This window comes from Anolis sagrei, chromosome 5, assembly GCF_037176765.1.
Source record: "Anolis sagrei isolate rAnoSag1 chromosome 5, rAnoSag1.mat, whole genome shotgun sequence".
Lineage (NCBI taxonomy): Eukaryota > Metazoa > Chordata > Lepidosauria > Squamata > Dactyloidae > Anolis > Anolis sagrei.
In genome coordinates, this window is record NC_090025.1 from 144,170,074 (window position 1) to 144,196,700 (window position 26,627).

The 26,627-nt window shown below is 39.4% G+C and overlaps 1 protein-coding gene across 2 annotated transcripts in view; it reads left to right on the forward strand.

Moving 5' to 3' along the window:
* The window catches only part of LGR5 (leucine rich repeat containing G protein-coupled receptor 5), a 91,598-nt gene that overhangs the window by 37,368 nt on the left and 27,603 nt on the right, over positions 1 to 26,627 (forward strand). For both annotated transcript variants that reach the window (XM_060777459.2, XM_060777458.2), the window contains exons 3-7: positions 5,836 to 5,907; positions 8,805 to 8,876; positions 21,302 to 21,517; positions 25,058 to 25,129; positions 25,783 to 25,851. In XM_060777459.2, the coding sequence (XP_060633442.2) occupies positions 5,836 to 5,907; positions 8,805 to 8,876; positions 21,302 to 21,517; positions 25,058 to 25,129; positions 25,783 to 25,851 (501 nt within the window). The remainder of the gene's footprint in view (positions 1 to 5,835; positions 5,908 to 8,804; positions 8,877 to 21,301; positions 21,518 to 25,057; positions 25,130 to 25,782; positions 25,852 to 26,627) is intronic.

Here is a 26,627-nt window from a genome sequence, read left to right on the forward strand (position 1 = left end):
AAATTAATGGTATGGCAATAACTGGAAAACAAAATTTTGTTTTAAATTATTACTAGTTTATTAGAGAAAATGTGTAGGAATTATATACAATCTCACCTAGATTGTCGAATTGTATTGTTTTCCTTGAATTTCTGGAATGTAGCCTAGCAATGAAATTCTCTTTTACAAACATCCTCAGGAATCTGTAACTGGCCACAATGACCCTGGGTTTGATGAAATGTAACTGTTCTTATGTATTGGCATGCTGCTCAGTACAAACAGCAGCTTTTGACTTTACATATGGTCTCAACATGTGCCTTTCTTTTGTGGTTATGATAACTTATTTTTACAGCCCTGCATTGATGGAGATATATACAATACAGAACATTAGCTGGGGTTTATAGCTTAGTAGTGCTTATTGATAAGACATGTCTCTCCCCATACAGGCAAACAGCCAATAGCACATTGTAAATTCCATTGCTACAAGGCAGACTTTGCCATTAAACAAGAACTCTACTGCAATGAGTAAAATAGAAAAAAGTGGTAAAATTCCACTCAGTATTCCATACTTTAAAGTACTAAATTTCATCTAATTGCCATATTTTGAAGGTTTATTTACTTGGTCTTGTATACTGTCTACAGATGTTTCTTTTAGGCAAGGCTAAATATTAAGCTCTGCAAAAAAAATAAGCCATGATGGCCATGGCCATGTGTAAACAGACCAAAGAAAATGGATTCACCTTGCAACCACTGCAAATATCCAAATGCTGTGAGGCTAGTTTTGCAACAGAGGTTTTGCTTGCAGCCGTTCATCCAGAAGCAGAAGAATTTGCCATTTATTTCCAGGGCTTCCTGGAGGCTCTGGAGTAATCTCACTGACCATTCTTGCAGTTTCAACTCATTATTGGAAAATGTGGTTTTGCTGTACAGTACAGATGGTTACATAGGAAATCCTGGAACCAGTTTGAGGCCTGAATGGTTATTGAAGAAACCACAAAGCACTGATGCACATCAAGGGTTTTCTTCTACCGCTTTGATTGGAGTTTGCTGTTGTGCTACCATAGTTTGAAATCAGCTCTAAATTTCTTCTTACTACCTAGCTTCAAGCTGCATTAAATGGTCAGTGTAGATGCAGCCTTTGGCTAGTAAAGTGGTGGCCCCTAATGCACCAACAGCCTGGCCAGCCATCTGAACTCGAAAAGAGTTTGAGGGTACCCTCATGTTGTATCCAGGGTAGCTCCAGAGCAGTTTGTTTCAGAGAGCTTTGACAGATGGAGATGTATCTCATAACACAAAAGCCAAAATCAAAAGTCTTTTTCTAAAATGGTTGACCAAATGGCCAGAAATGTGTAGCAAGCTTTTGAGATCTCAGTAACTCTTCATCAGACAGGATGTTACAAAACGAAGAGATGGAGGTCTAGATTGCTGACCTGACAGTGAAATAATGGAGTCTGCATGATCACAGTCTTGATATTGAGATCTCTGCAGACATTCAAAATAACGCACTAGCATGGTGTTTTTTGAAAAGTGCATCCAGAGTGACTCTTGACTGGCTTGGCTCTGAAGGAGCTGGGGGTGGTGACGGCTGACAGGGATCTCTGGCATGGGCTGGTTCATGAAGTCACCAAGAATCAAAAGTGACTAAATGAATAAACAACAACAAAGCCAGAGGTTCAGTGAGTTTAAAAAGCAAGATCTTATAGTATCCCAAACAGTAATAAAACAATGTGGGGAGTCAAAGATATGTTTTCATCATCATTAATACGTCTATTCAGATAATTATGTTATGTATACTCATCTTCTGTGATGGTATATTCAAGCTATGAGCCTCTTGACACTTACCTAGGAGTCATCTCCATGGAATTCAGTGAAAGTTACTTCAGATCAAACATACATATGAATGCATTTCTTAGTTATTTAGCAAGTTCCCAATCTGTTCACCCTTCAGTTATTTGGAGGAGATACATCAAAGTAAATAAGATGTGTATTATGGCTTAAATCTACTTTTATGCAATTATGCCAGCAAAAAACAAAAAACAAAACAAAAAATAGAAGCATTGCTTCAGTTTGCACATCTTCTAAATCAATTAATGGCTATAGGTTTATGCCCCCTGCTTATTAGTATAGCAAATTGTGGGTGAGGTTTACCATTTTTTTCTACCAATACACTAAAGAAGGTTTCTGAAGCCTTGACAAGGTAACAGGTAAGAAGAAATGTAGTGTAACTTATGTTTAAAGTATGACCTGTATGTGTTTGTGTGTGCCCCCTTCAGAAATCTGTAGGCTGTTTCTATACAGGTGCCCATCCCTATTTTATTCTATTTATGTGTTTGATAGTGACATTCCTGCTGCAGTTCTGCACACACTTTCTGCAGAGACATTTGCATTTATATGTTACACTCAGTGGGCCTTGCTTCTGAGTAAATAAGATTGTACTGTAAATCACTTAGATTATGTGATTACAAATTCAAGGACTTGGAAAGAGTTGTAATCCTCTCAGTTCAAGGAGAACGTAATATATAGCCTGGTACATGAACTTGTTCAACTTCCATCCTTTATTCATTTCTTTGATTGTGTTATGTTGAATCTTCCAGATGGACATTTTAAAAAGAAAAGAAAATTATCAGAGTGAAACTAGATCAGCCCAAGATTCAAACTTTTTGTCCTGGTGGCTGAATCATACTAAAGTGACTAATAAAACGATTAAATAATCCACGGAGTGGGTTAAAATAGCTCATATATTTAGCTGACAGCACTGTCGTGTGTGTGACCCAATCTCTATTATCTCATTGGCAATAATGTGGATTGGTTTAGGATAAGAGTTACATTAACAGTCCATGCAGCATTCTGAAGACATGATAATTTAAACAAAACAAAATATTATAATCCCAGCACATCTCCTGATGAAGTGATTCCTTCGGAGTAGCATGTTACACAAGTCATAACACCATCTGTAACATGTTAGTTTTGGAAATAATGATCCTTTTTCAAACAACATTTTTTGGTTCTGGTTCTGCTTACTAAGCTATACACCACTCCCACATGCACAATCACTTGAGGCCTTTCTGATGTTTTGGAGTACAACTTCTATCATCCTCATACTAGTGTGTGTGTGTGTGTGTGTTTGTGGTTTGAGGTTTCATTTATGATATCTAGTAGAGGTGTGCAATTTTTTCATTAGTCTTCATAAGTCATATCATTTTAATGATTTATAGGATTTTATTGTGTATTTTATATTGTATTTAATAATCTGGAGTTCATGTATTTATTTATTTGCCTTGCCTTGTATGTGAAAGACCTATGGTCTAAGCATCGAATAAACTAATCCAATCCATAAGTCATATCAAATTCATTAAATTCATACTTACAATGTGATATCCAATGCATGGGTGTTGCCCCTTGCCAAAAAGTTAAGAATCAAACCTTACTCAATACTTTTTCATTTGAATTTTGTAAATCTCAGAAGCCTACCAAATCAGTTTTATTTTCAGCACAAGGAAGCAAAGCAAAGCCAAAAAGGCTCCCTTTTCTCTTTAAATTAATGGTCTCTCACCAGTAGGAAAGGGAAGTAGCAGGGAGAAAGCAGAGTTCACTGGGAAAAAGACTGAGAAAGCACAGAATTCTGGGAAATGTGTAGTTTGGGAAAGTGAGAAGCCCTCTGCTAGAGAATTCAAAAGGCCTTGCCCTAAACTACATCTCCCAGAATTCTGCTCAGCATCAGAAAGCCCCAATCAGGATAGAGGAAAGATTTATCTCTCCATAGCAGCAGCCAGACAGAGTTCAAATAAATTGTTGAATCTACAAGGAGGAGGACTGATACTTCTAGTAAGAAAATTGCTGGGCTGGGCTAGGAAGAAATCTCTAAATGGAAGTTCTATTGGTTAATATGAAGAACATTCAATGAGATAGCTGTTGTTGCTTTTTTTAAAAAAAAAAACACACATTTGTCAAAACTTTTAAACATTCCTTAAAATCAGTAGATGTATGATTATTTCTGAAAGTTGGGGTGTGATCCCCTTTTATCTTGTGTCATTGTATACAAAATTCATGGATATAGCTCTTGTAGGTTTTTTAATGTTGTTTATAAAACCTTTGAAAATTTCCCAAAGATCTGTGGATATGTGAAACATTCTGAAACGATGGGCTAACAGTGGTAAATGTGTTCTATCATTGTAGCAATTTTCATCCCAATAGCTATAAAAATATGCAGCTTTAGTAACAAGTAGCTTACAGAACATGAGTGCCTGTCTTAATACTGCCAGTGCTAATGTTAAGATGGAACTGAAATGAAATATAAAATGGATCAATCTCTTCGGGTAGATCTACTTTTGGTGGACTGACCCTGGGTATGAGTCACACATGACTCCCCCAGCCACTGTGAGGTAGGAAGGGAGTCCTGACTGACCAGGAGTGCTCAATGCAGTTTGGCGCTGCTGGGAGGTCACCCTAATCACCCCCTCCTGTTCTCTATGTTGCTGCAGTCTCTGAATACAACACAGATCCTGGTTGTCCACTGTCACATGCAGTGAGTGGAGCAACAGGGCAAGTAGGGATCCTGCCTCTTCCCCTCCCTTCCCAGAGTGCCCTGGGTGACATGAAGGTGAACATGAAGGTCAGGAGAATGGGAGGGGACAGTGACTGCCATCCTTTTTCTCTGGGCCACTCAAGCCCAGAAAACATGGTATAGAAGTGGGGACAAATGCAACCAGTTCAACCTTTCTGACAGGCCCAAAGTTGAGGGATAGTCCAAATTCTGGGCCAGCATTCAGATTATACTCTGACTTTAGCTAATGTAGATTGAGTTGAAATTAAGGTGACCTTGCCTTGTGTTATCCCAAATCAGCTTCATGTGGCATTTGGCCACCAAGGACCTGATCTGGCCCTACACCAACCTGATTGCCCTTTGTTACACTTCTAGCCCAGAGATTGTGAGATTGTAATATGTTTTTATTTGATTGCTGTTATTGATTTTATTTTAATAAGTTTTTTTATTTGTAATCTTTGGGCTTGTCCCTTTGAAAGCCACCCCAAGTCCCTTTGGGAAGATGGTGGTGGGGTATAAGAATAAAATTATTATTATATTATTACTTGTATGTATTTCCTTACATCATCCATTCACACTGTTTTAAGAAATGCATCCATAACATAATGAAGAGGGAAGTGTGTTCCTTCTAATTTGCTTGTGCAAATTGAGACAAACATAAACATACTTGAAACTGACTCCATTCTGCTTCTAAGAAGATATGGATTAATAGGCAAGTAGAGTTCTGAAAATTAATGCATCATGCCAAGAAACACATTTTTAACTAATATGCAACATTTTTCAGTCACATGACACAATATTTCTGGATGTATCATTGTACATGTGGCAGTTGCCTGTGGTGAAGATGAGACTTCCACTTTCTTGTTCAATGAGGTCCAGGTGCTGGATTGTATAAGCAAAGTATGGTTTGATGGATTAGGATCCTGGCCATAGCCTCCTATAGCTAACGAGGGGAAGCTATTTGTACATATGCTTCTTGTGATTTCTACTGGGGCTGGTACAACGTTTTAAAAATGATATATTGAAGGTAACCGGTCTATAATCTGGAATATTGTTTATTACTGAAGCAGAACATCCCGAACAATTACATGGGCATATAAATTGGATTAATTGAACCAAATGCATTTGCTAAGATAATGGACTGAATAGTTATATGATGTTATGATCAGAATATTAATTATGACTAAACAAGTCTCTTAAACCATTGCTACTGGTGCTGATGTTTCCAGCATTGTTGGTCTTGTACAATTTCACATACCAATTAATTCCACATGAAATGAAATTGATTTATCTTCTTTGTTTTAAACCTACAGACGTCTAGCCGGAAATGGCTTGACACACATTCCCAGAGGAGCATTTGCTGGGCTTTTCAATCTCAAAGTATTGTAAGTAGGCTGGGCATTTTTTTTCAAACATTTACGTTTTTTATTAAAATCTTGCAGGATCTAGTATTGATGTATCACTTGTGTATTTAAGTACCTTATTACTTTGATCAAAATTTCCAAAAGTAACGTTATATATGTTTTGAAATCTCCTTTGCTTCATTATGGGGAAGAAAAACTGGGCTTGAATAGATGAGTGATGTCTCAAAAACAGTTCGCTCATCAGGTTAAAGATGTCTGGACAATATTAATCACAAAAGGAATTTCATGTAATCATTTCTTTAACCTCAAAAAGAGGGCAGATTTTAATCCTCAAAGTTCAGAGACATTTCAAATGGTGATGGAAAACAGGGGATCATTTTATTTCCATTTTAATGGGTAGGTGTGACAAGGAGAAAATGAACAGATTAATTACTGTAAAAATTGAACTTGAAAAAGCTGTAATCACCCCTGATACCAAGGAGCCCCCGGTGGCACAGTGGGTTAAACCCTTGTGCTGGCAGGACTGAAGACCTACAGGTCACAGGTTCAAATCTGGGGAGAGCACGAATGAACTCCCTCTGTCAGCTCCAGCTCTCCATGCAGGGGCATGAGAAAAGCCTCCCACAAGGATGGTAAAACATCAAAACATCCAGGTGTCCCTTGGGCAACGTCCTCATAGATGGCCAATTCTCTCACACCAGAAGCGACTTGTAGTTTCTCAAGTCACTCCTGACACAAAAAACAAAAACCCTGATACTGATCTGAGGTAGCCTACATCTTGGCAAGGCAGTTACCCAGTGCCGCTCTGGAGTAGGCTACTTCAGATCAGCATCAAAGTAATAACTCATTACAATGCATGATTGCTATGCCAGCAGCCCTTGAACCAGCTCAATGGTTGCACAGCGGCTGCTTGAGTGAGCAGGGGGAAACTGGTTTGCTGTAACTTGACTACTACCTAAACTTGCCCTCTCTAACTTACCTTTGCTACTCCTGGTGGCACCAAAATGGATACTCCTTGGCACCTGGAATAATAATGTCTAGCATGCTAGGGAGAAAGGGGAGGGGGAGAGTTAGAGAAGGAATTCCTCCTCCTCCCCAATTTCCTCAGTGTGCTGGATAGCATCATTCCAGTTGCCAAGGGGCAGAGGTGGCCCTAGGTAATTTTCAATGGTAAGCAAACAGTATTTTGGCACCCCCCCCCCCCCTAACCAATCATTGATATATATTTTCTGTTCGTCGTGGGAGTTCTGTGTGCCATATTTGATTCAATTCCATCATTGGTGGAGTTCAGAATGCTCTTTGATTGTAGGTGAACTATATATCCCAGTAACTACACTTGCCGCACTTGCTCCCTTGCCTGGCCCAATTTGGGTCCAGAGGCATGCCTGAAGACCCCGGCGTGTGCACCAAAAGTCATCTCTTCTCCTGACTTTCTCCTCAGCCATTGGGACCAAGAGAGAGAGAGAGAGAGAGAGAGAGGTGGAGATGCCCACCTTTCCTGAAGGTACGTGCAAAAACAAAGGAGGGAGTAGAGGTGGGAGATACCTCCAGCCAGAGGGGCTCTCTCTCTCTCTCTCTCTCTCTTGGTCCCAATGGCTGAAGAGAAAGTCAGGAGAAGAGGCGACTTTTGGTGCACACGCCGGGGTCTTCAGGCATGCCTCTGGACCTGAAGCGGGCCAGGCGTGGTGGCTCCTCCCCTTGGCCCACCCGCGGATTGGGGAGAGGAGGCGGGTGGAGCGCCGGAAGATCGGAAAAAGGGAGCTGGTCATGGGGAAGGGATCGAACGTGGAGAACGATTGAGCGCCGGCTCTGCTCGTGCACCCGGTGGCCGGGTGGAGCAGGAACAAGAGGGGCTAGGCGAGGCTCAAGGGCCTGTCCCCTTTGGGAAGAGGATCGCCCAGCAGCGAGGCAAGAAAGCCGAGGCTTCCCCTGGATTGCTAAGGCTGTTGTGAGCTGAGGGGGCACTCCTCAAGTGGTGGTCAAGGGGCATTTACAGAGGCGCCTCTGCGCCCCTGGCAAAAAAAAAAGTGTTCTGCGACCGCTTACTTCACGTAATGGATGAGCCGCCCCTGCCAAGGGGTGACTACTTCCATTGTGGGGCCCACCAGGCTAAAGTAGGTTAAAGAGGCAAAGCAGGTGCTATCTCTTTCCCCCAAATTGGAGGCAGCACAACTGATTGGATGGCTCTGAAGTCACTGGATATTCCAGAGGTTTGGGAAAGCTCCAGAGCTCTAGAATCAGTCCCACATACTTTAGAGGAAAAAAAAAATCAGAGAACACATTTGTAGTGTTCTGCTAGACATCTGCTGGTTGATTTTCCCCCTGATTATCACCTTACTGATATTGTAGTGATATTGCCCCTCCTTACCCACCCCCATGCTATTTAACATGTACATGAAACTCCTGGGAGAGGTCAGCTGGTGTTTTGGAGAGCAATGTCATCTATATTTAGATGATACCCAGCTCTATTACTACTTTCTACTCAAAGTCAAGGAAGCTGTCCAGGTTGTAAAGTAGTGCCTGTCATCCGTAATGGATTGTACAAGGACAGACAAATTGAAACTTTATCCAAACAAGACAGAGATGCTCCTGGTCAGTCAGAAAGCAGATCAAAGAATAGGGATCCAGCCTGTGTTAGATGGGGTCACACCTGCCCTGAAGATATAGGTCTGCACCAGTTCTCATACTCATGTGATTAAAGTATCATCTCTAAAACCCAATTTCATGATAGGGGTAATTAGCACCATGGTACATAGTGATGGTATAATCTTTAAGAATATAGTAGAGCTCCAGTTTGCCTTTTAATAAATATTAAACCATGAATAATATAACAAAAATGACTAATCTAAAAGAATGTTGTTTTCTCTCCCTTGCCCCTCTCTATATGTATGTCTGTGAATTTATATTTACAAATGCAGAATGCTTCAAAACAATCTGCTAAAACAAGTTCCCTCTGAGGCCCTGCAGAACCTCCGCTCTCTCCAGTCTCTGTAAGTATATGCATCTTTCTTATACAGTAGTATTGCACATTAATAGAATAACACAGAAAGACGGTGTGTGTGTGTGTGTTATAAATCTACAATTACTGTGTTGTGCCACAAAAGCATGCTTCTTTGTTTCTAAAACTTCACAAAAGATCAAATAATAATGGGTTTGAGATTAAATATTTTACTGCTTTTTTATTATAATATTTCTGGCCTGAACACTATCTTGCTTTTGCCTTTCAAAGGAATGATTAAAGCTATCGAACAGATTTAAGCAACATATGGTCCATGCATAGTGTCGGCTTTAGAGTTCTAAGTTCTGAAACATTTATTTTAAATAAAAGAAGAAATAGTCCTGAAAAATATCACCAAACACATATTAAAACAAAAGTGGAAGTAAAAAGGGGGGGATTTGTGTTAGTGATATTTTCCAAATCTGGGGATTTGTGAGTCCATGTGTTGACCTCTATTGCTTTCAGTTCCATACTCAAACTCCAGAAGAAACTGGACCTGCAGAAATGATAAACTATAGAAACAAAAGGTTCTTTATCATGTTGAGAGTGAATTGAAGTTTCAACTGGTTTTCAAAAGGAGCTCTCTCTTTCTCTATCTTTTACTCTTTGAGGCAGATATCTTTCCAGAAAGCCAGAAAAGAGGAGGCCAAAGAAAGGAAGGAATAAAATTGAGGAGTTGTGTGATCTGTTTAAGAGCCTGGTTTTTGGTGACAGAATTAAAATAAAAAAAGAAAAAGTGCATGGTCAAATAGGAACTTTAAACAGCTGTGGAGCCCACAGCAGAGACAATGATAAAAGCATGTGCAGAATAGCTACAATCACTTGAAAGAGGATCATTGGCAATTGTGACCTCTTTGGAAAAAAGAAAACCTGTTTTCTAAATGAGTTGTTCCACTCTGATAAAAGTGCACCCTCTGATAAAAGTTTCTTATTTCATACTACCTGGTAATTTTCTGTCCATAAAGTGATTCTTGTCTTGGTTTCTGATTTAAAGTACAGATTACTTTGTAACTATTGAAAACAGGAAATCTTTTTTTTTAAGGAACACAAAGCTTTAAAACAAGCAAGGTGTGTCTTACAAAATAAAAGCTTTCTTGAAGGTATAACAAAGTTTAGAGCATAGTGTCCCGTATGAATATTGATGGTTCCTTTGTCTCATTTTCCTTGTGTTTATTGATGGCTAACCAAACTAACTTTAGTGATGCTCTACAAGTTGGTTAGGCAGAACTATTTTTCTTTCTAGTTTAAGTATTTGCTGAATGGGTTTCCCTGAAAAATATTCTTTATTTCAAAATGTGGGCAAATTTCATGAATTACCATAGAACACTTTATTTTTCTTCTTTCATCTCCCAACCCCTCTCTCACATATTTTAACAATTAGAATTAGGATAAATGGTCAGTTTCTTTCAGCCCCCTGATAGTTATGAAGCAGTTGCCTCACTGTGAATAATGGTATTCATCGATTGTGTTAATTTTAGATGGATTCAGGCCAGCCCTACCATTGAGTGGAGTGAAGCAGCTGTCACATGAGATAGAGAAATGATGGCTCCCCATGCCCGCCCCCCCCCCTCCCCCAAAGCTCTTCAAGTAATCCCCTTTCTTGGGAAACAGGACTATGGGTCATAGATCTTATCCTGCACCTCTTAAAGCTAGTCTTCTGTCTTCAAATGAGATGGAGGAAGCCATCCTATTTCCAGTGCTGATATTAGATTTAACTGCTAGTTGAGTTGATTGCATATGACACATTTTGCCCTTTGGCTCTAGATAGCTTTGTGACTAGCTAAATACTAATTATTCTTGTAGATATTTGTACAGTTCTGGAGGGATGCGAGAACAACCTTTGTTTTCACTCTCAAAGACTTTAGATTCCTCTCTTCTAATCCTAACTCATTTCACCCAGTAGTCTTGGTCTAAACTGTAACCATTACCCTTTCCTCACAGTGCCTTTTCATTTCATTCCATGTCATGTCATTTCATTTCTGTGTTGCCTTTCTCCAAGGGTGGAACTCAAAATACTCTTAAATGAATAGCACTCAAGAAGAAAGTAATTTGTTTTGTTTTTCATCAGTCTTTGCTGAACTCTATTATTGTGGAAGCTGTTCATAACAAAGGGAAAATAATCAACAGCAGTTGATAAGGAGAGCCATAAAGTGAAATGATTGGCATATATGATGGGCTGCTCATAAGCTGTTTTTGCTATCTATGTTATAGTTTCCAAGCCTATATGGCTGGCTGTCAACACTTTGGGAGAAATTAGTAATTTCCCTGCCTTGCCCTCTAGAAGATCATAAAAATGTGGCACTTTTGTTCCAGTTAGAGAAACGTTGTCTAGCAGAGTAGCAGAATAAGATAGCCCAACATCCTGCAGAATGTACTTTTAGTTTGATGGCAAGAGCCAATCAAGTTCAAGTTCACTTTATTGAACTTGAACTTGAAGAGCCAATCATTTGAGAATAATGCTTAGCTTCACTTAACTAGAAACACTGAATATTTAGGTCCCTCATTGTGGATCTATCCTTCATTGGTAATAGACCATTTAATGTAAAAAATAGTGAAACAATGACCTATCTTTGTAGAACAAGGGTAACGATGAAGGCCAGAATCAGATGGCATCCAGACACAATAAAGTGTTTATGGTTGTTCTAATCCAAAGTCATAGGTTTCATTTCAGAAGAACCTCTTCTGATTATCAAAATATCAGTTCTGTACAATGGCGGAAGGGTGTCCCGTCCACCCCCCCCCCCCCAGTTGAAGGAGGAGAAGGCTCCTCAGGTCATCCTCGCTTTCAGCCAGCAAAGTCATATCATCTGCATATCTAAGGTTGTTAATGTTTATTTCAGCAATTTTAACTCCAGCCTTGGATCCGTCAAGCCCTGCACATCGCATGATGTGTCCTGCATACAAGTTGAATAGGTTGGGTGAGAGTATACAACCCTGCCATATGCCTTTCCCAATCTTGAACCAGTCTGTTGTTCCATGGTTAATCATTATTTTCTTCTTAAACACTCTTTCTCAGACACTACATTCATATTTTCTTTGAGATTTTTTTGTGTGTGTCAGAAGTGACTTGAGAAACTGCAACTGGTGTCAGAGAATTGGCCATCTGCAAGGATGTTGCCCAGGCGATGCCCAGATGTTTGATGTTTACCATTCTTGTGGGAGGCTTCTCTCATGTCCTCACATAAGGAGCTGGAGCTGACAGAGGGAGTTCAACCCACTCTCCCCAGATTCAAACTGCTGACTTGTCAGTCTTCAGTCCTGCCGGCACAAGTGTTTAACCCATTGTGCCATGAAAGTATATCATGGCTGTAACTCAGAGCATACTTGTATCAAAATAAGAATTCAATATTATTTTCTTACATAAGCTTTTTTTTTTTTTTTGCTTATTCTAACTTTTTAGGCATAAAAAATTGTAGATACACTGTAATATATATGTGCACAGTACGTTTTTTAATGTGGCACTGGATTAAATTCCCTGTGCTACATGAATTATGGTTGATGTTTTACATGTTTCAAGTTGTATCCTCTTTTATATGTTGTCTGTAGTAGAAAATGTTATGCCCCTAAATTGGCCCTCTTTTGATCATAATAGCTCCTTTTAAACTTCCCATGTTATCCATATGTGTAAATTATAAATAAGATATTGTTTGTGGGCTAATGGACTTCACTTTGAAAGTGCCAAAACTTTGATCAGCACAACTAGAACAACTGAATGAAAATGTAACATTTCATTGCATATTTTATAGATCAGTGTGCATTGTTTACATTATGACAGGAAGCATAATCACTCATGAAATGTTTTATTATCTGCAAGTAGGAAAATGGTTCCTAAGAGTAAAAGAAAAGATTAGATAACAGAGAAGTGTTTGTGGCGGTAGATTTTAAGAGTACTTTGTGAATGTTTTAACTTGGTTACATAGTTTGTAATATGTTACATAGTAGCTTTTTAGTCCAGCTTGTTAAAAATAGATTTTCTTGAATTTGAATCAGAAATCAATATTGTTACTTCTGCATTAATAGGCAATGCAAGTTTATTTTAGACTTGGATCACAAAGATTAATAGTCCGCACACAGATTTACAACTATTGCTTTTTGTAGGAATAACTCCTGCTTTAAAATACATTTTACACATACAGGCAGTCCCCAAGTTACAAACCATATAGGTTCTGAAGGCTTGTATGTCGAAACAGGAACATTTTAAGTGCAATTCCAGCCAAAGACATATATTTCTTACTTTGGATAGCATAGGGAAAGGCAAACACCTCTGTGATATTTGTTCTGATGTCTGTGCCCCTGTTCAGAAGTTTCATCTCACTTTCTGACTCTGTGAGAGCTGGATTTTGAAAAAATTGGCTTGTTGTGGTGATAAAACCTTTTCCCCATGATAACTCTTTCAAGAGTGAAATTCCCTTCCTAGGGTAGATTTCTCTTACTTCCTGTTGTCTCACCCACTGTTCTTAACTATGAGCCTCTTGTAAGTTGGATGTTTGTAATCCAGGGACTGCCTGTACTACTATCTATAGGCCTTCAACTAAATAAACTGTGAGAACTGTGTAGTCTTCCAAGTATTGTTGAACTGCAATATGCAACATTCCTTGCCAATGGCTGTTTTGAAGTATTGCACAGTTCCACTTCCTGGGCTCCATTCACTGTGAGTGATATGTAGACCAAACCCAGTGGAATCATTCTATTTATAACAAGTTCCATTCATTTCAATGGTGTTATTAATATTTGATTTAGCCCTTTGTCATCTTCTATATAAATTGAATTCCAAACACATGGTCAAACCTTTTTCATCCTTTCCTTTAGAATAATTGTAATTGAACTCAATGGGACTTTTATGAATGAGTATGTATAGCCTTATTTATATAGTGGAACCTTAACTTAAGAGCACCCCATCTTAAGAGTGTTTTAAGTTAAGACCAGTCACTCAGCCCTGGTTTTGCTTTGACATACAAAATTGTTTTGAGTTAAGAGGTAGTGGCAGAGGGAATGCTGGTGGTGGAGGTAGCCCTAGAATGAGAAGGAGCACTAGCGCAAGAGTATAGGGCTTCAAGGATTCAAGGAAGCAGTTTCCATGCCTCATACTCTTTCCTGCTTTGGGAGATTGCCATCTGCTTTGCTGTTGACCGCTTTGAGGAACTTTGGGTTCATTGATTTTGTGTGGTTTTTATTCCTGGTATGTTTGGCTTTATGAAGAGAGAAGGTGAGAGAAAGCAATAGAGGGAGGGAGGCTGGAATGAGCACAGTATAAAAGGTTACTTTATTAAGACCCAGCAGTTATCCCATTTACAGTTAATGAAATACCTGTGGTTAAAGTACAGATCACACTTCAGAATATTAATGGAAATTGTATTCTGTGTATCTATGAATCAGCTGCCCAGAATTTCTGAAATTTGCTGGAGCCAAAGAGAAGCAGTGGTTTGTAATATATTGAGTGATTTACTGAGTTTTCATTCCCCTGTATGATATAATTGTAATTTTTAGTCACCTAGGCTAAGTGCACTGTGTGCCAGTCATACTCAGACATCAGGTTTTGCTTTCACTGCCAAATTGTTAAGTATCTGACTAAATATAAGGAAGAGTGAAACCTGATAGAGATTCCTGGACTGTAATTCACCAATGGCTGTCCTAGTTAGGATGTCTGGAAGCTGCAGTTCTGCAATACCTGGAGGGTCATGTTTTCCCAACTCCAGAATTAGACCATGCCAAACAGATTCACCATCAGCACTTTCCACTTTCAGGAAACTGAGAGATCACAAGAACTTGAATTTGGTGATTTGGACCACTATTGTTCAGTTTTTACCATGTAACTGAGTCTGTGAGCTTTTTTTAGAGATTATATTTTCATGCAGTGAGAAATTTAAATAACGGAAAATGTAAAACAGCTTACTGCTGCCCATCACAGAAAGCTGTTTGGCCAATACAATAGCCATTTGCCGGGAAGACTCTTCATTCTGGAGTTGGTCCTGGAGCAAATTATTGCAAAATATACATGTTCTATAAATTATTGTTTGATATGACAGTATAACATTTGCATATTTATGATGCGTAAGAACTGTATGGGTGCAATCTGTGCCTGTTGATCTTACCCAAGTCATTCTGTAGGCAGAAGCCTGCCTGGCATCTTGCAATCCTTAAATGTAATAAGCAATAACCTTGGAGTTAGATGCAAGACTGTAAGATCTAGCCCATATATATATACATCAGGATGTTAACTATGCAGGAGGGAGAAAATGTGACTTGATTAAAGCCTTTTCCCCCTCTCCCTTTAATCAGTGTAACTGTCAAGCTAGTGCAACTCTTAAGTCCTTGGCTTAGACAGAAACATCACACAGACAAGTAGTGTATCTCGAACTAAATGACAAGCAACACCATCTTTTCTTTTAAAGCATATACTTAAAACATAGCACAAATGATGCAGTTGCATTTTTCAGAAAACTGATGCTTAAGGTGGACATTTCTAAACATTTCAGCTTTTCCAATTTGTTGACAGTCTTTGTGAACTTTTTTTTGGAAGCTGTGTCCCTCTGGCCTGCCATGTCAGTTATTGTATTGAAAATTAAATTGTGAAAAGGTTTTGACACTGAACTTTAATAATTTGTTCCGACTGACCTTGTCTCAGTTATTTGCCAGCCTGGCATGGAGCCACAAAAATTGTTATTTGTTCTCGTGCAGTAGGTAGAAATCCTGAGAACAATGATATAAAATGGACCTGACATTTTATGTGCCTGGAAATGAAGAAATGGTCTTTAAATAAAGAGATTAGCGTGCTTATCACAAAGCCCTATTTCTTTCAAACGAGCTAGATTTGGTTTGTGAAGGATTACTTTCAGTCTCCTTTCATCTTCCATCTTTTTAATTCATAGAAGACAAATATTTAAGCATATTTCCTTTAAGCACTCTTTTCCTGGCATACTTTAACGGAACTACAACTGATGTGATTAAGCTGTAAGCGGTTTCCTAAATCAATGTCTCATTGCTGACTTTGTCTCTTGTCATCATTTTGCTAAATGCTGAGCTTGAATCATATAATAATAAAGTTGGAAAAGACGGCATGGGCCATCTAACCCAACCCCTGCCATGCGGGAAAAGCACCCCCAAAACATGGCCATTCAACCTCTATTTAAAAGCATCCATAGAAGAAGCTTCCACCACCCTCCGAGGCTGAGATTTCCACAGCTGAACAGCTCTTATGGTCAGGAAGTTCTTTCTACTGTTCAGTTTCCTGTAATTTGAATCCATTGCTCCCTTCTCCATATGATATCCTTTCATATATTTATACATGGCTGTCATGTCTCCTCTCAACCTTCTTTTCTGCAGGCTAAACATACCCAGCCCTTTGAGACGTTCCTCATAGGGCATGATCCCTTGTTGCCCTTGTCTGGACACCTTCCAGCTTCTGGGGGGGGGGGGGCTTTAACGAATATCCAGGGCAAGATAAGAGGTGGAAAAAAAGACACCTGGGGGCACAGGAACATGTTCTTGTTGCCCCCAGGCAGTCTCAGGCCATAAATAGTCTGGATAACCCTGGAGTCAAGTCCCCTGGGTTAAAATGTCTGCTGCTTAATGCCAGGATGGCTCTTGGGCATTTTCCTGTCTTCTCAGTAGGTGATTCTGTTGAAGCTCTGACTGACCTCAGGAATCAGGATATCGGCAGGGCTAATTTATACAATTGCTTTTGAACGTCTCCTTTCACAAAGCAGAGCCAAGTCAGCTCCCTGGTTTTCCCAAGAACTGGCGGCAATGAAGCAAGTGAAGCTTATCTATTCCATGGCAATGAAGGCAGCACAGAAATCCTATGCTGCTGCCAACATTGCATCTGCAAAGAACCATCCAGCCGAACTGTTTTGAGTGGTCAGAGGATTATTATACCCTGTCTCTCAAATGGGGGACCCTGACCACTTGACAGTTCATTGTGAAGAATTTGCTGGGGGGGTTTTTTGTTTGCAGATAGTCACTAAGATCCAACTTAGAAGCCAGTGTTAATGCAGGTTCCATTGATATAACCTGGGCTCCTGCTTGTCCTATTTTATGAGATACTTTTTAATCTACTTCACCTAAGGATATGGAAAAGATCTTTGGAGAAAAGAGGGTGACCACCTGTATCCTTCATCCTTGCCCATCATGGTTACTCAAACAAGCCAGAGGGGCCCTGGCAGAGTGGGTGAAAGGGCTGATGAATGCTTCCTTATTTCAAGGTGAATTTCCATCTAGCTTTAAGGAGGCAGTACTAAAACACCTGTTGGAAAAACCAGCACTGAATCCCACTCACTCAATTAATTAATTATTGTGTCAAATCTCCCATTTTTGGGCAAGGTCATGGAGAAAGTGGTGGCCCCTCAGCTCCAAAGTTTCTTGGAAGAAACTAATAATCCGGATCCATGCACAGTGTGATTTCAGTTCTGGTTACAGAACTGAAATGGCATGGGTCTCCTTGGTTGATGATCTATGAAGAAAACTAGACAAGGGGAGTATATCCCTGTTGGTTCTCCTGGACCTCTCAGTGTCTTTCAATACCATCAACCATGGTATCCTTCTGGGCCAGCTCTCCAGGATGGGCTTGGGAGGCTTGGAGGACTGAACTCAGATGGTGATTCTGTGTGACTCCTGTTCAACCCCCTGGCCTTTGGGGTCCCTCAGGGATCTATTCTGTCACCCATACTATTTAATATCTACATGAAACTGCTGGGAAAGATCGTCCAGAGGTTTGGAGCTCAATGTCATATTTATGTCGACGACACCCAACTCAATTACTCTTTTCCACCAAAAGCCAAGGATCCCATTCTGGTCCTAGCTGTAATGGACTGGATGAGGGTGAATAGATTGAAATTAAACCCCTACAATACAAATGTGCTCCTGGTCAGTTGGAAGGTGGATCAGGGTGTGGGATTACAGCCTGTATTGGATGGGGTTACACTCCCCCTGAAGACTCAGTTTCGCAATCTGAGGGTGCCAGCTGAGCCCATACCTTGAGATGCCAGACTTGGCCATGGTAGTGCATGCCCTAGCTACATCTCAACTGGACTATTGCAGTGCACTCTACGTGCGACTGTCTTTGAAGAGCGCTCAAAAGCTTCAACTGATGCAAAGGTCAGCTGCCAGGGTACTAACCAGAATACTGCAATCAACTCCCATGCTACAGCAGCTCCACTGGCTCCCAGTTTGTTACTGAGTGAAATTTAATGTGCTGATTGTTACCTTTAAAGCCCTAAATGCTTCGGGTCCAGATTATTTGGCCAACCGCCTCTCTTCATACAAACCTGTTCGGACACTGAATCATCAGAGGAGGCCCTCCTCACGCTCCCGCCTCCATCTCAAACCTGGAAATCAAAGGAAATCAAAATGGCCCCCTTGCTACTCTCCTTCAAAAAGCAGTTAATTTTTTTTTGTGCTCCCAAGCATGTGGACAAACAGATGGTTAAACTAAGGTTCTAATGTTTTTTAAAGGCTTTTAAGCAATGTGGAACAGAATAAGAATATGGCTTTTAACACTATAGGCACTGTTTAGTGTGGTTTTGCATTGTATTGTTTATTATGATTTTTTATTATTATTATCAAAGGTGGTTGGTTTTAAATGCTTTTTATTTATGTCTGTATGTATGTACTTTTTGGCACTAAATATTTGCCTTTTATGTTATTAGCTACTCCAAGTCTTGTCCTGGGAGATGGGACGGGATATAAATAAAGTTTTTTATTATTATTACTTCAGTTTTTGAAAGGAGTAGTTCCAAACAATATTATCACATCAGATGTGTTTCCTGGTGGATTTTGTTTGGAGAAGGGTCTCGTTGGGGCTGTACTATGTTTGCTTTTCCTCTGTCAATTTTCTGCTAAATCCAATCAGTCTGAAAAAATAAATTGTAATTGGCAGAATTGAGAGTTCACATTTTATTCTCCCTTCTCTAGTTTGGTCTGTGTTGCACATGGTAATCAAGTGTCACATGTGAATGAGTGGTTTTAGTTTTGGCTGCCATGGCTAATAATGAGCACTAGACATCTATTTCATGGATTGCTGTTGTTGTGTGCCTTCAAGTTGTTTCCAGTCTAAAGACACCCCTAAGGCAGGGTTTTCTTGGCAAAATTTGTTCACAGGAAGTTTGCCTTTGCCATCCCTTGAGGTTGATGGACTTGCCCAAAATCACCCAGAGGGTTTCCATGGGTGAGCAATCTAGCTCTTTTTACTATATTTGATAATGTTTGCTTTATGATTTTTAGATTCATGTGGAATAACTAACTAATAAATTACTTAATTACCTGCCTTTCTCCCAATCTGGGGCCCAACTAAAATGGTTTGGGACTGCTTCATGCAGGAATTTTCGTTGCACCAAAACAGATGTGTTTTTAATAAATGTGTGATGAAATATTTCCACCTACTTTTTCTCACCCCTGACAAAGTTTTCCAGAAAAAAATTAAGACTATGCTTATTCTACACTTCATTTATATTTGGTTCTTGTGTGTAAATCTTTATTTGATAGTTGTTTTGAACACTTGAAACTTCAGATCACTGATGGGAATTTTATAACTCTCTAGATATGGTTGGACTGCAAATTCTAGCCAGAAGATATAATGGGGAAGGATATTGAAAGCTGAAGTTCAGCAGTGTATGGGGAGTTGTCTGATACTCACCACTGCTTTAGAAAAAGTGTAGACAATCATATCCTCCGCAGGATGGAATACAAATTTTATCCAGCTTTTTAACCTACTTCCATGTTACATGTATTCAAATACTATTGAAGATTTCAGCTTTTCTGAAGTTGTTTTATGAAGCACCTGATTTTGTACCACCAAATCTAAACTTTATATACAGTCACCATTATTTTATTAATCAGTAAAAGTGGCACTAAACCACATAAGTAAAAACGGTGAAATACTTGCTTGAATAAAAGGAACAGAATAGAGGGGACAAAAATTAAGAAAGAAACCAAATTAACAAATAATGTATATGCACAAATACTAGGGAGCATAAGGCAATGTTCTATACAACAAATTTGCTTACTTTCATGACTTAAGATCACAGAAATCAGTTTTTCTGAATTTAAGTTACATCCAGTGACCTATCCTTTTGTTGCTATGCTTTTAAAAGATCATTGATAACCCTGTCAGTGTGGGGAGTTCTACTGAATAGGCCTGTTTGATCAAGAAAAAATTTGTTTCTAAAATCGATTTGTAATTGGGGTGTTTTTTTGTTTCGATATTTAAAATATTTACAAAACTTTCCAAAAAAATGTTTTGTTATTTACGAAATTTCGTAAATATTTACAAAACATTTTGTAAGTGTGAATGTTGCAGTAATGGTCACCTTGATTAGCATTGAATGGCTTTCATTTCTCCCACCCTGGACATTCCATAGATAAACTCCATTTGCCTAGTTTCCAACAGACCTCTGAGGATGCCTGCCATAGATGTGGGCAAAATGTCAGGAGAGAATGCTTCTGGAACATGGTCATACACTCATACAGCCCTGAAAACTCACAGCAAAAGAGCCTGGATGGATGCAGCCTTCAATTTGTGGCAATCAGATGGTATTGGTCTCATCTCAGGCGGGCCACGGAGGCAGAGCCGGCGCTGCAGGAATCCCCTCCCCGGCTCCTGCGCTCCGGCTCCGGCTCCTGCGCCCTCCTCCTCCTCCTCCTCCTCCCAGCTGTGTTGCAGGAAGTGCCAGGAGGAGGAGGAGGAGGAGGAGGAGGGGGAGGGCGCAGGAGCCGGAGCCGATTGGATGGCGCGCGGAGGCCGGTTGTAAGGGTGAGCGCGCGCGCGCCATCCAATCAGCTCCGGCTCCTGCGCCCTCCTCCTCCTCCTCCTCCTCCCAGCTGTGTTGCAGGAAGTGCCAGGAGGAGGAGGAGGAGGAGGAGGGCGCAGGAGCCGGAGCCGATTGGATGGCGCGCGGAGGCCGGTTGTAAGGGTGAGCGCGCGCGGGCCGGGCGCCCAACAGGCAGGGGCGGTGCTTGGCTCACTGGGTGTGCGCTCGCGCCGCCCCTTCGCCCCGCCCGCCCCATTTACAAAATGGGCGAAAGCTCGTAAATACTGTGGGAGTTGCCGTTTCGATATTTAAAAACCCTTCCGGGTTTGAAAATATGTTTTGTTATCCTACCGTAAATGCAAAAATTAACTAATGTTTTACGAATTACGAAATTAACGAACGAAACCGCACAGGCCTACTACTGAATGTTTCTGAAAGTATGTGTCATTCATTCTGGCTGCAGAGTAAAGTGGTGTTTTGCTTGTCTGGCTAAGCCATTACAGAATATTTTAATGGAATTCATTGTTTTAGGTACTTTGGAAAGTTTTGGTAGAAAGTTGGGATATAGTAACAAAAATGCAGAACTGTGTCACTTTTTCCTGTTAAGGCCATTCACTTACAACACACGACAATTCCCCCTCTCTTCTAAATTCTACTCTTATGTTTCACTTAGACGTCTGGATGCTAACCACATCAGCTTCGTGCCTCCCAACTGCTTCAGCGGCTTGGTTTCACTCAGACACCTGTGGCTAGATGACAACGCTTTGACAGAAATTCCAGTACAAGCTTTCAGGAGTTTGCCAGCACTTCAAGCAATGACACTGGCACTGAACAAAATATACCACATTCCAGATTATGCTTTTGGAAATCTCTCCAGTTTAGTTGTTTTGTAAGTTTTTGGTTCTTTCGAGTAGGAGTGGATTAGTATTTCAAGACATATCACAGTGAACTGACTATTTCAAGAATTTGTGGCTGTTGCCATCTTGAAGTAATTTAATATTATAAACCATGGGAAAGTGAATGTACTTTTAGTAGAAGGAGTAGCAAAATGTGAAATATTGATAGGTCCAAAAACTGGGCAATGGTGCCAATGTAATGTCACCGTGAAATGGAGGAGGTTGAGGCTGTAAACATTAATGCTTTCTTTTATCCTTGTATGCAGTTTAAAAGACATAGCATAGCTTATCTACATCACATAAAAGGATTTAAAAAATTGCTTGCAGCCTAATCCTTTTTGTTTTAATCCTTCATTAAGAAAATTAATCCTTAATCCAGAAAATTAGAATATAGTCACCCTGGGCATGCCACAAACTCCAAATTTTGCCAAAAGTAATTCCTGGACATCCATGCAATATTCAGTCTTCAGACCACTCACACAAGTAAGACTGGTTAACCTGATTTTACCCTACTTTAGAAGAAGTCAGGGAATACTCCAGAGCTTTTTTCCTGAAACTTCAAAGCAGTCATAAACTTGGGGATTGGTGTGAACAGCTGGTCCAGCTGTTCATACCAGACAACCCTACTATCCTGTTTCCCCTGTGATCCACAGTGCAGGGGAAAGGGGATGACACTTTACCTGGGCTCTTGTTCGTTGCCACAGCAGCAGCCATATGGCTTTAGAAAGCTTATGCCCTTTGCTGGGCACTTTTGCTGATGTCAACCAAGATGTCCACATGACCTGGTGAAAAGAGGAGGATTACCCATACCCCTTTGCTCATTCTTTCCCTGGCCATCTGCATGATTTTGCTGAAATCGTCCCATGCATCCCGGGGAAAGGAGAGGGATCACCCCCCCCCCTTATTTCCTCAGGTCATATGGGCACATTTGTAAAATAGCCAGGATATCTCCAGAGCTCAGAGGCAGGTGTCACAGCAACAAGCAAACAGCAAAGGTAAGGGTGACTCTACAGCCAGGCCAAACCAGATTCAGCCAGACTGGGTAGTGTGTAAATTCCTACGTGGAATCCGGGCCCAGTCTGAAACAACAGTACTCTAGATTAGCATCAGATTTAGGATCTAATGTAGATGGGTCCTTTGTATCACATGACTAACAGTATTATATTCCAAAGAACCCAAAACAGCCAACCTAGCTCACCAAAATACTGGCACTTGTTAAACAGATCAATTAAACAAATCTAGGTCATGCATGCTGGAATTGAGATGTGATTCAAAATTGCTTTTGTGCTCAGATGTACAACCTGGGAATGCCCAGTTGCTTTTTGTTACTAGACACACTAAATCAGAAGCAGTTTGTTTGGCTGTTAATGGAAATCCCGTTGTGATGTTAAATTGCCAATAACCAATGCAGTTTTGAAAAAAGCTAGAACAAAAATGAATTGCTCCAGAAGATGAGATTAATGAAGATTTGGGGAATGTTCAAAGATACACGTCATATCACTCATGCTCTATGTCCATGCTAGTCGTTAATATTAATATGCCCCCCCCCCAAAAAAAAAAGGTTAAGAAAAGAAAATGTAATTAGGTTAGATTCTGTTCAGTCACACATACCCAATTTTTATGTCTGATCTCATTTTCTTTTGTGAGTGCATGACAAGTTTTTTCTGTATTTTAGTCACTCACCAGTTTGAAAATAATCCATGCCTTCTCTCCCCTGCTCTGATACTTTGCAGTTGAGTCAGTGTTATTACTAACTGTGCCAGGACCTAAACAGCATCACTTTATTGTCCCTGTAAATATCTATCTATCTATCTATCTATCTATCTATCCATCTATTTACCATCACTGCCTGATGAAGAAGCCTATGAAGTTTTGAAGTCTAGTTTGAAGTATTTTACACTTTTTCATTTGCCTATGAAGTTGTTACAACAGAATGGATTTTGGATCTTATTGAGTTTTTACAGCAAGTTATATAAACCCTTAGGTCAAAGGAAAATCTGACACCATCTTCAATGGGCAAAAGAAACTAGGTTGATAGTCAATAAAATGTAAATAGAATAGCAGCTTTTGGATATGCTAGTTTTGAGGAAAATAGCTGTAAGACTAATATGGGAGAAAGTTTTACTTTCCATTCAGGTTTGAGTGGGTGTAGTTTAAAGTAGTTTTTCTCATTTCTCAATATTTCTACAATGTCTGCAGAAATGTACATTTATTTCTGATATTCTTGTTTCTAAAGAAACCAATATGCAACAATCATGTTGTAGATAAGCAAAATGTTAAATCCCTGTCCCTACAGTTGGAAGCATGATGAAAGGATGAACAAAGCTTTTGAATGGCAGTGCTGGGATCCAATTCACTTTAGGCTGTGCAATTTGAGTTCTAATCCCACATAACTTCTGATCCTGCAAGAAGATGCAAGACTTTTAACCCAACTATAATAGACCCTGTGTTTTTGCAGGAGTTAGGGACATAAAATCCTCATAAAACTAGAAAACTTCAAAAAGAAATCCATTATGTTTTTAACTTGAGTTAATGCCTCTGTAGTTCTCTTGGGTAACTCTGTGATCACCTTTTACTTGGAACCATAGACTTATTATAGATGATCTGCAGATTTCTAGAGAAGTGTTTTTTCTAGGGGTTTCCAGTTCCTTAAGCATCACTTTGTGGTCAACATCTGGTGAAAGTTGACCATAGAGTCACCCTGGAGGACTAGAGAACATATTAATCCAATTCACAAAAGTTAAACCCACAAATGTACTCACATGCAACTGTGAGGTGAACTATTCCATAGCGAAGTCTACAACTGACTGAATTAATCAAACCTTTAGGTTTACTTGAATTACTCTCAAAAGACATATTGTTAATTGTGTGTCCTCAAGTTGTTTCCAATGTAATGGTGCCCGTAAAGTAAACCTAACATAGGATTTTCTAAGCCCAAGCAAGGATCCAACCACTGGTCTCCAGTCATAGCAAACTTAGACATGCTTCATTTCATTTTCACTACTTCTCCAATCCTGAAACATGTATTGAATTGCAGAGTTAGCCTGCATAGTTGCAAGAAGCACAGCATAAACCCATTTAAGGATTGGAATTGCTGTATTGCAATTATACCCTTATATTTGTGGTTTTAAAATGCTTTTTTTAGAACACGTAATTCTTCTCAGCTTGAAATTCCTTACAATGCAAATAACACATTTTGGCGTGAGGAAGGGGAACAAGGAGCAAGAACGGAGCTAACTAGAAGACCAGGAGATAAATAAAAATAAAAAAGTAGATTGCAGTTTAGATCACAGGAACATGGAAATTAAAAAATTGTTAATTGAGCAATTTTAAAGAACCAACTGGCAGGCAGTGCAAAGGGGTAGAAACAGTCTGTCCCATCTACAACCTTGTAAATGCTTGACTTGTATATAATCATGCCTGTGGTGGTGGAGGGAGGGGGGCTTTCTTTATCTTCTACCATCAAAATGTGTTTCTCGGTTCTACTGTGTGTACTTGGTTTTCTGACTTTTGTGATGCACATTCTATTGCAGACATCTCCATAACAATAGAATCTACTCTCTGGGAAAGAAATGCTTTGATGGTCTCCACAGCCTAGAGACTTTGTGAGTTGACATTTTATTTTTCGTGCTTTGTTTTCTTTAGCTTTCTAGAAAAATAGAATAAAAACCAAACGTACTTTTGGAATTACCACAGGCTTGGGATAATATTTTATGGTGACTCTATAAAAATAAACCTTTGGTGGTTGAATTGGATTTTCCCTCCAAAAAATAACATAGCCCAGTAGTAATATTTGCATTATACTCCTAATATCTGTCAATGAGTGATTGCTTAACATTCTTAATTTTGTTAGATTTTTTCCAGATTTTTATTTTGGCCCAGATTAAATTTTCAGTTGATTTATTATTTAAGACAGAGTTTAAAGCACATGATTAACATCAAAAATAGCATAATTACAATATCTTCCCCATGCAGGACAACAGGAATTAAGAAGTTTAGAAATTGTAAGTGTAGTCTGATCAATATAGGAACAAGATTTAAAACTATATCTGGGTAAAATCTAAAAAAATAATGAAAAAGATATTACTGCAAATATCCATACATAATTTGTGCTTCTGGAGATATGTAAATATAGGTATAAACTACAGTATAGATAAAATGTACATCATGTGATAATTTATTCCCTTGTAAATCTGAATAAGTATTTAATTTAGTGATACATAATCTGGTTTACTATATTTTTTTTATTTTGATCCAGGGATCTAAATTACAACAATCTCGATGAATTCCCTATTTCTGTCAGAGCACTCAGAAACCTGAAAGAATTGTAAGTAACATAAAATTATAAGGATTCTGTGTTCTAAATTATTACTTTATTTCAGCAATGGCAGCATCCATAAGTTGCATATTCTGTGTATTTTAGGAATATCTAAGAGAGTAAGAAGTAAGTATACTTCTAACAGTGTTTTAGACTTATTTGCCTATTTACTGAGGCCTAAAACGATGAAATAAAAATACAGTACTTTCATAATATACTGGGAAACAAGAAATACAAGTTACCAGTGGCAGCCAATAACTTCCACATTGGTGGTGCAGTGAACTTGTTCTTGGTTTTATTCCAGTTGTTAAAGAAGCTATCTAAGGTGCTGAATGAGGTTCAGAACCATGGATAGCTCCTTTAAAGTCTGCTATCAGACCCAGAGCAGATTCACTGCATCCATGTTATAGAAACCTCTGCTGCCATTCAATGTTACATATTGGCACCATTTTTAAGATAGCATCAGCCATATTGGCAAGAGAATGTGATGTGTGAAAACTGAATTTCATAATCAATAAAATGCTGGCATTGAGGGTTATCATATGACTTTTGCTCCATGAGCATATCTTAATCTAGCAACCCTCAAATCCAATAGAAACATGATACCTGAAATACAAAGAGCAAGAAAGAATATCACTTGTCTATGTAATTTTCCCTTCATCTGGCATCTCACTTTAAATAACAATCATCAGGTCTTTACATCTAGGTACAAGAGGTATAACTATTTTGAACTCAGATACTATACCGATATACTAACACTGGATATAGAAGTAGTACTGGGCTGG